The sequence below is a fragment of the Aspergillus pseudonomiae genome (genome assembly GCF_009193645.1).
Source record: "Aspergillus pseudonomiae strain CBS 119388 unplaced genomic scaffold BDV37scaffold_48, whole genome shotgun sequence".
Taxonomy (NCBI): domain Eukaryota; kingdom Fungi; phylum Ascomycota; class Eurotiomycetes; order Eurotiales; family Aspergillaceae; genus Aspergillus; species Aspergillus pseudonomiae.
In genome coordinates this window covers 98,142-114,080 of record NW_022476040.1, presented here as the reverse complement: position 1 = coordinate 114,080, position 15,939 = coordinate 98,142, and the positions used below count along the sequence as shown (strand labels likewise).

General features: G+C 48.2%; 6 protein-coding genes across 6 annotated transcripts; 4 read left to right on the top strand and 2 right to left on the bottom strand.

The window, feature by feature from the left end:
* Nucleotides 1-703: 703 nt before the first annotated feature.
* BDV37DRAFT_272684 (Hsp70 family protein) lies at nucleotides 704-3,396 on the top strand (the record flags this gene model as incomplete). The annotated part of the gene is made up of 12 exons (XM_032084918.1): nucleotides 704-728; nucleotides 934-1,031; nucleotides 1,069-1,141; nucleotides 1,194-1,277; nucleotides 1,376-1,611; nucleotides 1,664-1,687; nucleotides 1,736-1,784; nucleotides 1,842-2,112; nucleotides 2,170-2,298; nucleotides 2,454-2,629; nucleotides 2,759-2,844; nucleotides 3,187-3,396. 12 exons carry the CDS (start codon nucleotides 704-706, stop codon nucleotides 3,394-3,396), a joined length of 1,461 nt encoding a protein of 486 aa, XP_031939996.1.
* A 1,929-nt stretch (nucleotides 3,397-5,325) lies between these two features.
* On the bottom strand, nucleotides 5,326-5,662 carry BDV37DRAFT_284483 (uncharacterized protein; the record flags this gene model as incomplete). The annotated part of the gene is made up of 3 exons (XM_032087507.1): nucleotides 5,326-5,336; nucleotides 5,391-5,433; nucleotides 5,504-5,662. 3 exons carry the CDS (start codon nucleotides 5,660-5,662, stop codon nucleotides 5,326-5,328), a joined length of 213 nt encoding a protein of 70 aa, XP_031939995.1.
* A 1,403-nt stretch (nucleotides 5,663-7,065) lies between these two features.
* Nucleotides 7,066-7,752, top strand: BDV37DRAFT_295102 (cupin domain-containing protein; the record flags this gene model as incomplete). The annotated part of the gene is made up of 1 exon (XM_032089784.1): nucleotides 7,066-7,752. Exon 1 carries the CDS (start codon nucleotides 7,081-7,083, stop codon nucleotides 7,750-7,752), a length of 672 nt encoding a protein of 223 aa, XP_031939994.1. The 5' UTR covers nucleotides 7,066-7,080.
* Nucleotides 7,753-8,852: 1,100 nt separating this feature from the next.
* On the top strand, nucleotides 8,853-10,263 carry BDV37DRAFT_272682 (E3 ubiquitin-protein ligase; the record flags this gene model as incomplete). Its single annotated transcript, XM_032084917.1, has 2 exons — nucleotides 8,853-9,850; nucleotides 9,915-10,263. 2 exons carry the CDS (start codon nucleotides 8,853-8,855, stop codon nucleotides 10,261-10,263), a joined length of 1,347 nt encoding a protein of 448 aa, XP_031939993.1.
* BDV37DRAFT_252122 (flavin-containing monooxygenase) lies at nucleotides 10,095-13,303 on the bottom strand. The gene is made up of 6 exons (XM_032082383.1): nucleotides 12,846-13,303; nucleotides 12,390-12,775; nucleotides 12,070-12,317; nucleotides 11,874-12,022; nucleotides 11,477-11,811; nucleotides 10,095-11,399 (listed from the first exon to the last, which is right to left on the bottom strand). Exons 1-6 carry the CDS (start codon nucleotides 12,907-12,909, stop codon nucleotides 10,548-10,550), a joined length of 2,034 nt encoding a protein of 677 aa, XP_031939992.1. The 5' UTR covers nucleotides 12,910-13,303; the 3' UTR covers nucleotides 10,095-10,547.
* A 30-nt stretch (nucleotides 13,304-13,333) lies between these two features.
* Nucleotides 13,334-15,346, top strand: BDV37DRAFT_252113 (uncharacterized protein). The gene is made up of 5 exons (XM_032082382.1): nucleotides 13,334-14,026; nucleotides 14,083-14,102; nucleotides 14,159-14,266; nucleotides 14,326-14,714; nucleotides 14,789-15,346. Exons 1-5 carry the CDS (start codon nucleotides 13,822-13,824, stop codon nucleotides 15,282-15,284), a joined length of 1,218 nt encoding a protein of 405 aa, XP_031939991.1. The 5' UTR covers nucleotides 13,334-13,821; the 3' UTR covers nucleotides 15,285-15,346.
* Nucleotides 15,347-15,939: the final 593 nt, after the last annotated feature.

Here is a 15,939-nt window from a genome sequence, read left to right as displayed (position 1 = left end):
ATCCTAAGGTAAAAATAGTCTATTGGCCTTTACTTAAATTATGTTTAGATTTATTTCTACCCTTAGATATTGTAATCTCTTTTATTTATTAATATATATAGTAGTAAAATGACGTTAATATCCGCAATATAAAGTTTATATTATAATAAATATATTAATACTCGAGGACTAATATATAGTAAGTTTAACGAATCTATCGTATAAAATAATATATACTATGGAGAAAATATTATAGATAATATGTCTTTAATAGTGAGCGCGAGGTCCTTTAGAAACTAGTTGGGGGCTGACATCTACAGAGCCTCATATAGTCCTGCCTTTTTAAGCCAGCCTAACTATCGTAATACGCTTATCCATTTATGATACGACAATATCTAAGTCTAGCGGTAATTCTAATTTCTACATTCCATATTGACTCAATCCGCTGAAGGTAGGCGAAAAATGACGGGAGAGGACAACATCCTTATCGTGAGTATATCCAGAATGGCTGTCATCAGATCCTAAGATCTTTTGGTGTAATACATCAGCTAACCGGGCGGCACTTTACAGATTGCCATTGACTTTGGAACGACATACTCGGGCATTGGGTACATACATACAGCTGCGGGGCGTGTACCTAGTAGACAGGCAAGTATAAGAACTCGGGTGAAGGAATCTCGCTAATGTTAACACTAGGATCTTCTAACACAATGGCCGCATAGAAATGCGACAAGCGAAAAGGTACCAACGTCGGTAACAGACTGAATCCACTATGGATACAGACTATGTCTGAATGATGTCTCTAGCGAGATACTTTACGATGACAATAAAAAAACGACTAAATGGGGATTTCAGACTCAAGGCAAGATTAGGGCCTTGAAATATTTCAAATTGTGAGTAAGAAGCGGCGTGTTAGTCCCAAAAGCATACTGACACAACTTTTGGTATAAAGAGAGCTGGACCCGGAAGCCAGAGCCAAGCTCAAGGCATTCCGATCCGACACTGAGTCCTCCCGATCCTTCGTGAGGAATCACGGAACTAGGAGTGCAGTTGTTGGAGAATATGAAGCCAATCGCAATGCCAACCAAGGATGTCTGTACAGATTACCTCCAGGCTATCTATCTGGCTGCCCGAGAGCAGATCAACAACCTATGGGTTCCAGGTGAGTCCACCAATAACTTAGGTCGTCTGGGATCTGCTCAGCCCTTCCCTAGATGTCGTCAGAAAAGCCCCTAAGAGGTTCATCTTGACTATCCCGGCTATTTGGACCGATCCAGCGAAGAATGCCACAAAGCAGTGTGCTAGGAGGGCTTTTAGCTAATGTGCCGATATTGAACTAATTGCAGTGCCACAGGCTGCGGCGATACATACCCTTAGTCAAGCGCACATGGTACAGTCGGTTCGGCCGGGAATCACTACATCATCTGCGATGCTGGTGGTGGCACAGTGGACCTGATCACCTACTGCGTCAAGAGAAACGAGCCTTTGGAATTAGTTGAAAGTATCCCTGGGACTGGGGAGGCCTGTGGATCGATCCTCCTAAACTGTGCATTTGAAGACTTCCTAAAGGTAAGATTGGGGAGGTACTATACTGGCCGCAGGACTGAAACGCTGGAGAAGTGGCTGCGCAATGTAAGTGTAAAGCCATCACTCTATTGAACAGCACTCTAACAAACTGAACAAGGCGCGCCGGCGTTTCGATGTCGAGGTACGTCTGAAAATCGAAGCTTGTGTTGGCCCTCACTCAAAGCAGTAGATCAAACAACAGTTTACCAGGAGTCCGGACGATAGGTGGGAAATTTATCGTATGGCTTTTCAACCGAGAACCGCTCAGCGTAGATCAGTTGACTGAATCTCAATAGTTCGACCGCAGTTGTACAGGGCCCGAATCCACGGCACGGAGGAAACCTGTCTGATCATTACTGGACGTGACGTTACTCGGATGTCCGACCCCACTATCACTAGGGTGCTCAGTCTCATCAGTGACCAGGTCACAACTCTCATCAACCGGAGTTGTCACTGTCCTGAATTGGGAATTGTGATGGTTGGTGGATTTGGCCAAAATGACTACCTATACAAGCGAGTGAAGCACAAGTTTGAGCATCTAGCTACAGTTACGCGGCCCCCTGACGCGTAAGTATAGAGCTGAATGTATATCGCTTATGCAGCATGCTAATTGACACTTATTAGTTGGGCATCGAGAACCTTAGGAGCTCCATGCTGGGGAATGAACCATGAGACCGTTACGGCGAGAAAGCTACCACGTTGTTACGGCCAACAGGTCTATGTGAAATACAATCCCGATTGTGGATACCCAAGGTAAGTTTCCCCAGCAGCGAGTGTATCCTAACATGAGTGAGCAGAACATTAATCCCATAGTGTGCCCCACCCTGTCACTGGTGAACCCTCTCATGAGGCCATGCAATGGTTCGTTGAGGCGGTATGTCTCCAGCAGTCTCAAGACTTATCCCTAGCTCCCTCGGACTAAAATATTATCTGAGTCAGGATACGGAAGTGTCCGTTGACCAACCTTGGGAATTCCTGTTGGTAGCTTATTGTGACCCATCGATGGACGCAAAGTTGACAATATCTCTCTTGGCGTGGAGCCCTTCACGCGAAGGGGAGAGCCCACCAAATGTTCGCACTAAAGGTTTGGCTTACAGCGAATATTATGCCTAAGATGTCTGATTGAGTTGATTAGAATGCTACGAAGTGGGGTACATGACCATTGATCTAACAGAGCCGCGGAGAAGAGGCCCGGCTCCTTGACTCAAGTCAGATGGAAAAGGTTCCTACCAAAAGCTAGATTTTACGATGCAGCTGCTGTTTGGGAGTGAGATTGTTTTCCGAGCTGAATTTGAGGGTGTGTCTACCTGCCCAGCTGACCTAAGGCAGAATCATGGCGTGAATTCTAGGCACCTCGCAGGACGCGCGGGTTAATTACACAAATTACGCAAGGCTCACCTCGTTCTCTCTATGGCACGTTGTTTTGACACCTTTAATTAGCTCTGCTACATACATAATGGGAATAATTACGCGTTGCGAAAGCATCCTCAGTCATGCAAGCTCAATAGGATCAAGAGTACTCTAAACTGTGATCAATAAAACACAAAGTGATGGTACTATGTAGGTGCACTAGCTTCACCTACGGCTCTCTTAGCCCTACTACCGGCACACGGCCTATTGTAGTCCTAATACCAACAACAGGATCGGGATAACGCGGGGACTGCGGACTTGGAGAAGGGTCTGACGGTATTAGGGAAGGTGGTGACACAGAAGGACGCCTGGAACGTCCCTTTCGCGGCTCCATCTGTCGCGCCAATCTCGGTACCACGAAATTCATCCAACAGACGCAGCATATCAGCAGAACGGCACCTGCTATGCCAAGCCCTATTCCCAGTGACTCTGCTGCATTGAGCCCGCTGAAGAGTATCAGTAATGAATTCAGGAGGGTCATGCACAGAGGAAAACGAAAGCATACCTCGAGCGACGCTGTAGGGAGACAGATTTTGGAATGATGTCGTATTGGCTAGATAGCTGAATGGGGGACAATGGAGGCATTGAAAGTTGTTACCCATCAAGCTCCTATGCCGCAGCTATCGTGTTATCCAAGCAACACGTGTGGGCTTTATGTCATGAGATGAAGAATTAAGCAGCTTATCCTTTCAGCTGGATTGTTTATCTATTCTTGCGGAAGGCGCATGATATATATGAGATTCTTGGATCTGATAACTTGAAAAAACCCTGCCACAATATGTTTTGCTATGTACGACGACCTAACCTCCGTGGAAATCCCACTGATGTGGCTAATGCATGGAAGCAAGCCCACAGTGGTGATTTCTAAATGTATATAAGGTCGAACAATCTTTCGCATCTGATGGGCAATCACTTTCACAACACCGTGACCAGCCTCTAGTTTGTTGCATAGAGGACTAGTCTCGGGGGTATGAAAAATGAAGGAATATACATTTACACCCTCATTCCATTCCCAGCCTCAGGCTACGTTGCCTTCCAATTGGGCCCAGCCCAGATGTGCATCCATGTGATCACAATAAACCTGATATGTTAGCCAGCCACGATTACTCGTCCAGCCTACGGGTACAGGGCCCTACCGGGTATGACAGCACTCAAATGGCAACAAGAGTAGTGTCGCGCATGATCATACCTCTCAGCTTTCAAAGGTTTCTCCCGTAGTGAATAAGGGTAACCATGAGGATTGATCTGCGGCAAATGACCTTTTTGCTTATTCTCGTGTATGCAGTTTGGTCTTCAATAGGCGCCCTTGCCCAGTATTGCCAATTGGCGGATAGCATCTGGGATTGTTGCATCGATCATGGTTATATTCCGATATCCCAGACTACTGCTTGTTGCCTTACTAGAACTAAGACTGAAACAGATATCTGGGCACGGAACTATCTTTCTATGTTATTTGATTAATTACGATCAGCCCTAGTGGCACTAATGACCATACGTTGTGTTTAACAAGTATACTGGAGTGTCCAGGTATTATGTATAGTTTTACATTATCTAAACTGGAAGGAAAACTGCGAGATGTGACCCCAGCGTTGGCATAACCGTAGGGGGTACCCAAGAAGCATCTCATATGTTATTTTGTTTTGATTTTTCCATAACAATACCATAACGAAATGATTCAATGCATGTCATCCATGGACAATTATGTTGCTCAAAATTTGTTGCAGTCACTTTGATTCGTACCAAGGTAGCTTGGGGAGGCTCGCAACAAGAGTGCACAAGTATACGGAAATGCGACGTAGAAGGGTTAAACTAATGAACCTTGTCTCTAAATACCCCGGAAATGTTCTACACAGTGGTATTTATTCCGAAACTGTCCCAAGTTTCTTCACACCTGCATGCTACTTTGCCATGGGTCTATGTGGGGCAGAAATCAATGGTTGGGTGAGCGACATCTCAACCCTGGAACCAGATGCCACAGTACAACAAGCCCTAATTCCGAACATAAAGAAGGTTACAACGGGCCGACGTCACTGACTTAGCTGTCATAGACGTAATCTGATTCATTACGGAGGTGACGATATCTGTCTTTAGATTTTTCGGGGTTTGAGCTATAAGCGCCGGCCATGGATGCTACTACTATGCCTACTAGTAAAAGGGTTTCTTTAAGAGTACTGGTGAAAGATATCACCAGATCCATCCGATATTAACTCCTTCCCATTTGGGTTACGGTACAGGAAAACCTGAACCACATAAGAGGACCAGGGAAAACCCGTACCAAGGCTAATTACACAATTAGAAATATTGATGGGAAATATCCCTTAATACCACTTTGTATGCTCCATCATGCTTCACCGGCCATTACGACATGGTTTACCTAGAGCCTGGCATATATTAGTATCAGAGGGAAATTAGAGCAACAGCAAGCTTTGACTTACCACCGATGCCAGATATTGTCATCATCACCGCGGCCGCATGGATCTTGGTAAGCGCACTTCACAAGTTGTTAGTTGATATTCAAGGGTTGCCACCGCACATATCCATCACTTACCACTCCGGGGGCACCCGGAAGGCCAGCGTGACATGAGACACACTCAAGGCCTTCATCACAGAATGCGCCGGGGTAGGGGGCACACATTTCACCTGGTTTCCGGCCGGCAGCGACCAAGGCTGGAGCGCATGTGGCGATGAGAAGGGCAAAAAGCTGCATTGTGAATGATTGCGGGAGAAAGCTTTGCTTCGGTAGAGGGCTCAAGGAATGGACGCTGGTTGATGGATTGGATTAAATCATGGAAAATGGAATAGACTTCTGGAGACTCGGAGAGATTTTTATAGCCATCAAGCTCCCTGTGGATGACAACATGACTATAGTGATTTGGCTGTTTTCATTCCTTATCCTTCAGATATAAATCTATGACGGTCTGATTACAATTCATACTTCATGACTCGCCATGAATTTCGACTACAAATGATACGGTGATGTTGTATTCAACTCTAAAGCTATTCCGATATACAAGACAGTAGCCATACATGTCACATGTGCATGATAAAGTCCTCGAAAAAGACAATATATCCCATGGTCTCGACTATAATGTTCTTATCAAGCCTCCGTGCATGGTCCTCAGTGCATCATCGATTTAACAATAAACACCAAATTTGATCCGACTGTGGAAGCGCCGTAAGGTTAACGGACCGCCGGATAGCATCTCCGCAGCTTCCGTAAAGCTTAGTCTGACGGCGGAGTATGACCTCAGTTACCTCAGTGCAGTGGCCAGAACGCATGTCCGCTTTCGGGTCCGTCTAATGATCTGTGCATCGAGAGGAGAGAGCGATGAGATAGCTAGAATAGCATTCGGTCTCTTCTATGTCGAAGTGGAGGTCTCCGGAGCATAATCCCAGGACGCATTGAACAGTACCAATCGAACTAGGACTTGAACCAACTGCTCTGTTATTCTCTTGTCAAAGGCCTCTCGGGTTTGAATGTTGGATCTAGTCTAACTGATGAAAATAACAACAACTCGATTGAAGTCCTTACTACCCTATGCCATGAAAATTGATTCGTTCTGTCGGTCTCTTCTTTCCTTGATTCCTGGGTTATGCATGATATGGCAGTGTCCAGGTGTGGCAGACGGCGGTTAGTATAGCTTTTCAGATGCTTTCACATGGAATGTCGTCTATATATCAGGTCAGATGGCTTTCTGCTTTCATTAGAGTTAAATAAATAAGTATCTGTCTCTATGCAAACCATATTTCGCCTACTACTCTGTGCCCTTGTATTGGATGTTTAATCCAGTTTTTCACCTGCGAGTACGGCAAAGACATGAAGTACACCTTGTTCCGACTTTGCTTCACGCGCCTCAGTTACGATAATGACCATTAATAAATCTTCATATTCCCTACTCTACGGTGTAAGATATTTGAGCCATCATTGTTTAGTGAAGAAAGCTTGCCCCGCACGGGTAAGGATTCCGACTCGGATCTGTTACCGACCTTGCTGGCTATATAACAGCTATATTCCACCCAGCGATTAAGCCGTTTTGCTGTACAATAACCCGGAGGAATCCGACCAAGGGCATAACTAAATAGACCTCAGTATCTCCATTCTTCAAAACAAATCAACCGAGCAGGATGGTTGAAGTGAGACAGTATCACCTCTCTCCCACGGATCTCATCCCCAACTCGCCAAGACCACTACTCCACTACAAGAATGTTCTAGCCAAGGCCAACAACTCACATTGCGACCCAGTTGACGTGTGGAACATGTTCACAAAGAACGAATGGAACGTCCACTGGATTTTCCGCTACAGTCCCACTCAAATATCTCACTACCACTCCCAGGCGCACGAATGTATGGCCGTGCTCTCAGGCACTGCCAGTATCCGATTCGGTGTCGCGGATACCTCAACGGATATGGATGAGAATACACACGGTTCTGCCTGGGAGGAAGGTGGTGTTCTACTAGAGGCGGAAGCTGGCGACGTCTTTGTTATACCAGCTGGCGTGGCACATAAGACACACAATACGAAGCCCGAAGCCGAGTTTGCACTGTTGTCGCCGGGAACAGGACACGGTATCAAACGCGAGGATAAGAAAGCCTTGTCTGAGATTACTCTGGACGGGTTCACTATGATGGGGGCTTACAGCGGGGGCGACTGGGACTTTGTTGCAAACGGGGGTGATTATGGAAAGGCGTGGTCTGTTCCTAAGCCAAAGTACGATCCTGTGTTTGGAGCTTCGGAACAGGGACTTTGCAAGACATGGCGTGGAGGTGACACTGGGCCCAAGGCTCATCATCTCTAGGGTGTGTCTGAGCTTGTATGTTGACATGCGTGAGAGGGTTTTCAGAACGGCTTGATGACATTGCCTGTATCATAAGAACTAGCATGAGTGATATCCGAGCCTATGTACCATTATGGTAACCATTCAACATACAATTCACTCGCACCCTATTGCTGGCGTGCATCGGGATCGGCTTCGCATCTCCGATCGGAGACTGTCCCGAGACGTGAGCCTTGCTTTAGTATTGTCTAAGCTCCCCAAACCGTGCCTTTTGGACACTGGATGAGTGATCTACACAGAATAAAACTTCGGCAGTATCTTTATACGAGCCTTATAAAAACTGCTACGAAATCCCGGAAGCTGCTATCTCCCAAATTCCAAGACCATCCCCATCGCCCCCCTCAGTTACATCCTCCTGTTACGTTTGAATTCCAAGTTATTAACTCCGAGAGAAGTATCAGGCATTGCATTCTTAGTTCCCCAAGCTGAACCTTACAACTATTTTCTACAAAATGTGGAAAGCCCCGGGTTTTTATGGTAGCCGACCTCGGCCGAGCCGGTTTTAAGATCGGCACCTCGGTTCGGAACTCGCCCCCGAAAGAGCTCCCCGGTTGGTGGTCTGATATGATATGTCCCGACGGCATTTCGCATTTCTATAGGGCTGGATTTACTGAACGCCAGATTTATGAAAACTATGGCTTCCCACAATAGACTGACATTTAGGCATAACTCTGTGCTTATACAGCGAGCTAGACGTAGTGCTGATCACCACGTGGTCCGGCATTCACTCCCGGATACTGAACTAACAATGACCTCGAGCACGACTTAGCTCATGGAAGCATTTCGTCATTGGATCATGCGCTTGAACGATAAGGACTACACGTGAGGTGCAATTCACTACTTTGTGGGATAAAAGACCCAATGACAGAGCGAGGACTGGATAGTCTACCGAGTTTCGAGTGAATGATCAGACGGGGTCAAAAGCCCTCCGTGCCTTGAAAGGTCTAGGGTAATGTTCTCCACGATACTCAACGTGAAAACAATCCCCACGACACACTACCCGGGAGTTTAGAGTCATCGATTACATTTACTATTGATCTGCCGCGCGTCTGAAACCAAACATGACAAGAGAACGCGCAATAGAACCACCCAAGGGAGACACGGATGATGAAATCGTGGCTCTTCTACGGCAAATGGAGGAGATCGATTTGTTCGGCGAGAAACAAAAAGGAAAGGGTCGAGCTGATGAACCGTTGGACATTGATATTGCCGTGACAGTGTTTCGCGATGGGGTACAAACACACGTTGGCTTCTTGAATGATCTCAAGCTTGCTCAAAGTATTGGTCATGCTGTGTATATGGACGGCCCAGCTATTGCAGGCATCACGCATGGAGAGTTGCAAGCCCAGCGTGATCGACAACTAGCCATTACAATGAGCGCCGATGATCCGGAACTTCAGAACCCTCCGCGTGGGAAATTGCATCGCCACTCTCATCCTTTAAATATACCTTGGGACTTCCTCAACGGACAGGGTGATATTGATTGTGGTTCTGATGAAGACAAAGGTGGTCCGTCGAAAACATATGCGGAGCACCAGAAGGAAGCGATGGAGAAGCTAACTCACCAAAAGCAACAATGCTGTACCTGCTTCGATAGCTTTCAATCAAGCGATATGGTTGGCTTGGAATGCGGTGACCTCTACTGCACAGATTGCCTCAAGAGCCTTTTCATGAGAGCGACTAAGGATGAGCAACTCTTTCCTCCGAGATGCTGCCGCCGGCATATTCCCTTATCGCTTGTTGAGAAACAAATGACCACCGAAGAAATGGATGTATTTCAGAGGGCAGCAATTGAATTCTCCACGACCAACAGAACCTACTGCAGCAACACTGATTGTGGCAGATTTATCGTCCCGACTAACATAGTAGCCCAGCAGGCGAAGTGCAAGTACTGCGGCTCCTTAACTTGCACAGTGTGCAAGAATACCTTTCACCATGACGATTGTCCAGAAGACACCGCTCTCCAGGAAACATTGGAACTTGCCAGAAGCCAAGGGTGGCAGCGTTGCGTCTCCTGCAAGGCGATGGTTGAACTGACAATAGGTTGCTATCACATGCGGTAGGATTTGTTTCTCTCCTGGGCTCTTGTCTCAGTTCTGGAACAGTGCTGACGAAGTGTCTAGGTGTAATTGCAAGGCTGAATTCTGCTACCTGTGCGGCAGAAAGTGGAAATCCTGTCGCTGTGTATTGTGGCAGGAGGGGAGACTCGTTGCCAGAGCCGAACAGATTGTGGATCGGGAAGTTGACTATGCGCTGCCTCAGCAAGAGCGTCAACGCCGCATCGCCCAGGTGCGAAATAATTTGCTGGAGACGCACGAGTGTGAACACTCGCGACGCTTCGAGCGCATCTTGAACGGTAGTAGACACGGGCTTCAATGCGAATTGTGTGGGGCACGTCACTGGAAATTTATTTTGCGGTGCCGTCGTTGTCAGTTAGACGTGTGTCAAGATTGTCGGATGCATCGCGTGTGATGAGGTATTCTTTATCGAACAACTGCCATAATATTGTGACCTATATTCAATGCCTTTGTTGAGTGTGATGTTAGTGCCCAGGTGCTCTTCCAGGGATTGGTTTGAGGATGTACACTGTTTCTAGTCCATGCCTCTCTCTGGAAGCAACTGCTCACACGATAGGCTTTTTTAAGTGATGTTCAACATGTTTTACAGTGGATGGAAAAATATCAGGACCTGATTCCAAGCGCTGATATGTTCAATTCAACCACGTACATTCTCCCGTTCGGAGATGATACCGCTATCTACAGTAACGTACATTTATGCGGACTTCCTCGCGCAGAATGGGGCGTGTCCAGATATGCTGGAGGTAGTATACCTTCCAAAGAGGCCTTAATCTGCAGGGCTAGCGTGCGCGAGTGCCACCGGTGTTGTTGCGTATAGCCACCCGCGATCCACAGGTTCTCGAGGCGCGATTGACGCTTCCACAACCCACGTATCTCACCCTCAGCATCAATACCCCATGTCGCGTCGAGGCGACCAGCGATTTCACGAGGGCCAAGGACCTTCTGGGTCTCAGTCTCAGCATCCTTACCGGAAGAGTGTCCGCCCAGGGTTCGGATGGCCGTGTCGCGCATATCCTTGTCGGCAAATCCGGTGCACCATACCACGGCATCAGCATCAGCAGTGCTTCCGTCCGAGAAGCGTAGCCCTGAGGCCGTGTACGCAATGGGCTCGACCCCGGCCTTCATGCCTGCCGTACCGTCCGTGAGCAACTTGGTGCCGCCCACATCCACGTAGTGCCCGCCCGCTCGCTCTAGCAGGTTGTGCATCAATGCCGTGTCCGGGTCGCGACTGTCGATAACCGGGAATCCAGCGGCTGCGAGAGCGTCGTAGCGATGCGGTTCCTGCGCTGCAAACTGCGCGATCAAACCCCGAGCGAGCTGGGCGTCTACGTGCGACGGCAGCGTCATGAAGAGTCGATCAGCTAACTCAACACCCATGTCATAGGCTCCGAGACTGTGCTTATCGCAGACGTATTCGACTGGGACAATGTAGGTTGGAGATCGAACAACCATTGTTGTCTGGAGACCAGCGCTGTGACAGTCCTCGAGAACGTCGAAAGCAGTGTTGGCAGATCCAATTACGAGGACGGACTACCGGAAATCCATTCTCGTTAGCTAACACAACCATATTTCTGGGATCTTTCTGGCTTGGTGGAAATGACACTGACCTTGGCTCCAGTCTCTGCTAACTGCTTTCCATTTTTGTACTGAGCCGAATGGAGGCTGGTTCCTTGATATAGATGACCATCTGTTACCTTTGGCAGATAAGGCTCCTGGGACGCGATGCCGGTCGCAAGCACGAGATGCTTACAGTGGGCTGTTTGCTGGCCAGCAGGTGCCTTAAGCTTGACCTCCCAAAGTTTGGTGGATGGGTCGTACCTCGTCGACAGGATCTGCGCGGAGGTGATGATATTCAGGTTGAAGGTTTCGACATACCGTCTGACCTGCGAAGCCAGCTCCTCTCTAGTCAAAAGGTGAGGAGCTCGAAGCTCCTCGTCATAAGCTAGATTGTGAACCCGGTGTCAGTGTACTCTCCTCCACTCTTGGCGGCCTGCTGATACTTACCCATGTAGGGCATGTCACAGAATGATGTGGGGATATGAAACCGCATGCAATCATAGCGCAGGGCCCAGTTATCGCCAGGTCGCGGATTACGCTCGGCCATGACACTATCGACACCCAACGCTTTGAGACGTGCTGCGAGAGTGACAGCGCTGCACAGTGTCAGCTATGCCAGGATTGTTGTCTTCACGTAACTCACGCGTTTCCGCCCCCGATAATAAAGACATCTATGTCGAATGTCGCAAGACCATCCAATTGCCTCCCAGGAGATCTGAGCAATACCTCGTCCTCTTGCTGCACGTCTAAACCCTCGAGAAATGTGCTCAGGACCCAGACCTTCCACTCAATTGTCTCATCGCGGTTCTTAACAGGAAGTAGAACGACTTTCCCTTTGCAATTAGCACCGGGCGAGGCAGTTCGGAAGGCAATACCACAGTCGATGAATTGCTGTAGACACGGTCAATGGTCAGCTACAACGTTCAGATACCAGCACTCTGTGCGTTTCAGTTAACGGCTCACAAGCGTCGGCGTAGCCGGGAGGAAGACCGCGCCTCCATCAACAGCAATCTCCCCTTCAATTTCCCTCAAGTTCTTTGTTTCCAGTAAACTAGCGGTGATTGTGCTAGGGCCGCTGAATGTACGGAGGTGGTAAGTGAGCGCCAGCTGATCTTTCCAATATGCCTGACTGGCAAAGAAACAACTCTCAACAGCGATCGCATCATCATCCGCCAGTGCAGCGCTCAAACGGCGCAACACAGTGCGCGCCAGCTTCACCGGCTCGTCGCCAGTGATAGAACCTGGATCTATCGTCCCAGGAGGGATTGTAGGAAGCGGCTGGTGAGCCATCATCTGGCGCAGATCCGCTCTTGGCGGACACTCATCGTGTAACAAGGACGGGAAATCGTCTGAGTAATTGTTATGCGTTAGACCCTGCATCCTTTGGACTGATCATCTGCGACATCCTGGGAAACTCACTGGAAGCCATGGTGGAAGTTGCAGTGTATGAGGTGCTGGACCATGCGGCGGGGGGTGGCAGCATTTAGCAGCTGCCTCGCATCTGCATGGCAAAGGCTATCGCAGTCCACGCGTGTGATTCATCGTCAGATATCCACATCTAGACTGGCATCGCCGTGCGGAGCAAACCCCGATGTATGCCATTATTGGCCAGGAGGGCTCTTGTGAAAGTCTAGTGCGATGACGGATTCCAATTGGTGCTCACTTGGTATGAGGGCTCGCAACTCAAATGTTAACTTTGCGAGATGCATCGCGAGGCTTCCAAGTATTTTCCTGCCGTTTCCGGCCACAGTCGCGACAACGGTGGCGATACATGATCTGAGCACCGCATTTATCCCGATTAGACGAGGTATCGAGCCCCTTTAAAGGGCCCGCTACTGCTCTGTGAATTTTTCACAGGGGCGACCACAACGGGTGCGACCCACTGGCGGTGCAGAATACGGAACACAGGTCCATCCACCACATTGACTGCAGGCCTTAGCGCAGTGACCTGTCATCCGGCCAAAAGATAGCAGCCTATGGGAGCCAATCCAGGTGGATTCACTGACATCTGGTTGGAAGCTAGACGAAGCTAGAGCGAACGGATGCTTCCTTCCGGCCCTTAGCGTGCAGACATTCTCTCATCCGAAGAGCTGTCAGATATCAAGATTATGGGATCCGATGCGGATACGGGCTGCTCTAATACGGAGTGGGCCATAGCCTGTCCATTGTATATCTACATAATTATATGCAGCAGAGGACGTCTTTGTTTGTGAAACTGCCCAACGATGTAGCCTTGATTCTATCGCCGATTTGCAACAAGCTTGGCAGAACTTTACCCTGGTGTCGATCCTCAATGGATAGATCTGGGTTAGCCCTTGTTCTCTATAATTAAAGAAAGAACATCCCATGTTCACACAGCTTGTCCGTCCAGACTCTACTAGTCACGGATGTCAATATGTCACCAGAAGAGCTCGATGCCCTGCTCGAGGCTCCGGCTCTTGTACCGCCGCCCGGGGTCACGCCGAATTTCGACAATCCTAGCAGCCACAATGACTATGCTTGGGGTATAACAACGGTCTGTATGGTCGTTGCGACGCTATGTCTCTGTCTGCGATGGTATGTCCGGATCTGGTTGGACAGGAGAGTCCGTATTGAGGATGGTATGTTGGATCACTGAAACCACTGAAACTAAAGGGCGTGGCTAACACCTGGCTAGCTTTAACAATCGGTGCATATGTGTGCTCGTCTGTTCTAATCGATACTCACATTCATAATGAACTAATAATGCTTAGGGCGCCTACTGGGGTACAGCTTACGCTGCCTATGGGATGATTTACACTCCTGGCTACTATGTCCACACCTGGGACCTTCGTAACCGGGACCTCATCCGACCGCTCTACGTGGGTTTCTCTCTTTTTGCACGGATGGCTGATCCAAGCTAATCTATTTGTTCCATTAGCTCATTCTAGTTTATGGTTGTTGCTACTCCGCAACCCTCCCACTGATCAAGACAGCCATCTTGATGGACTGGTGTCGTGTGTTTGTTAGCGTTAACCGAACAAAGAGTTTCTTCTGGTGGGGATGCATGACTGTGTCATTTTTTCAATGCCTCTGGGGGCTCCTCTGTATCCTCCTTCTCAACATGCAATGTCGCCCGCACAGAGCTATTTGGGAATTCTACCTTCCAAGCAAATGCTACTCACTCCCAGATGTTATGCTCTGCTCCGCGGCCGTGCAAGTCATCTCCGACGTGTGCATGTTTCTGCTACCCCAGAAGATGATTTGGAGCCTCCACATGAACTGGCAGAAGAAGATGGGCATTTCAATCATTTTTGGTGTCGGTATTCTGTCAGTACTTCCAACCAGCCCCAGCCCCATTCGAGCATCTCCCACGTCTCCCCGCAGATCTAACCATGTTGCAGCGCCTCCATTGCGGCCTGTTTCCGCCTAGCCCATACCGTCACCTTCGCCAAGTCAACCGACACCATGTACTTCATTGGGCCCCTTCTCTTCTGGGCCTGCGCGGAGATGACCTGCGGTTTCTTCATCTTCAGCGTGCCATGCCTATCGAAGCTAGCCATGGAGTCCGGACTGCGGAGCCGATTGTCCAGCGCTCTCGGTCTCAGTGACAAGTCTGTCAGCGGTCCTTCTGACAAAGGTGCAAACCCCAATTCAGGGCCTCGGGCTAAGCCCAAGCCATGGAGGATTTCAGAGACCAACTACTCGAAGATCGAGGAGGGCAGTGCTATACCGCTGACAAACGTTTCAGTGACGCAGCATGACCCCAGCGAGGGGCGCCTTTCACGCGATGAAAACCGCTCTCCGATGAGTGTGGTTCGGACCATGGACGTCAACGTCAGCTCTACCGATGGCACTGGTGTTAAGCTACAAGATCACCGCGTCCCTTGGGAGCATTAGCTATCATGTTCGCAACTGGCGGTATCTGGCGTTTCGGGGGCACAATACGATGGGAAGGTACGGGGATATCTCATACTTCGGGTTTAGGTTTTCTTTCCACACCTCAATGAAGTCTTAAAAGCAACGATTTATATCATAGTAATTTATTAATCTACGGATTCTTGGTTGTCTTTTGGTAAACAATATGCCTGAACAAGATCAAAATGTGTGTTTCGGATTAGACCTCCCGAGCCATATATACCTACCCAATACTATTAAGATTAAAGGGATGGACAGTGGATAACCCAGGTTGTGGTGTATATAAATACATCCCCATTGTTGGCTATACCAGAATGATAATATCGATATTCCTACAGACTCGGATCAGTTGAACGGGGTCCAAAAAAATCTCGGTGGTGCTCAAAATTCTGCCACCGCCCCTGCCACCGCCTCTGAACCCCGTTGAAGTTTTTCCGTACATAGGCTCAGCGGGGGCCAAACATATATTTTTAAACCCCGTTTAACAAATATAGAGTCTTGGTATATAAAAGTAAATTTAAAAATTAAAAATTAATTCTATTAAAATATTTTAAAAAAAATATTATCTATTTCTATTTATTAAAATCTATAGAATTTTAGATTAAGTAAAATTTAGTCTAAACAGGACTTAAAAATA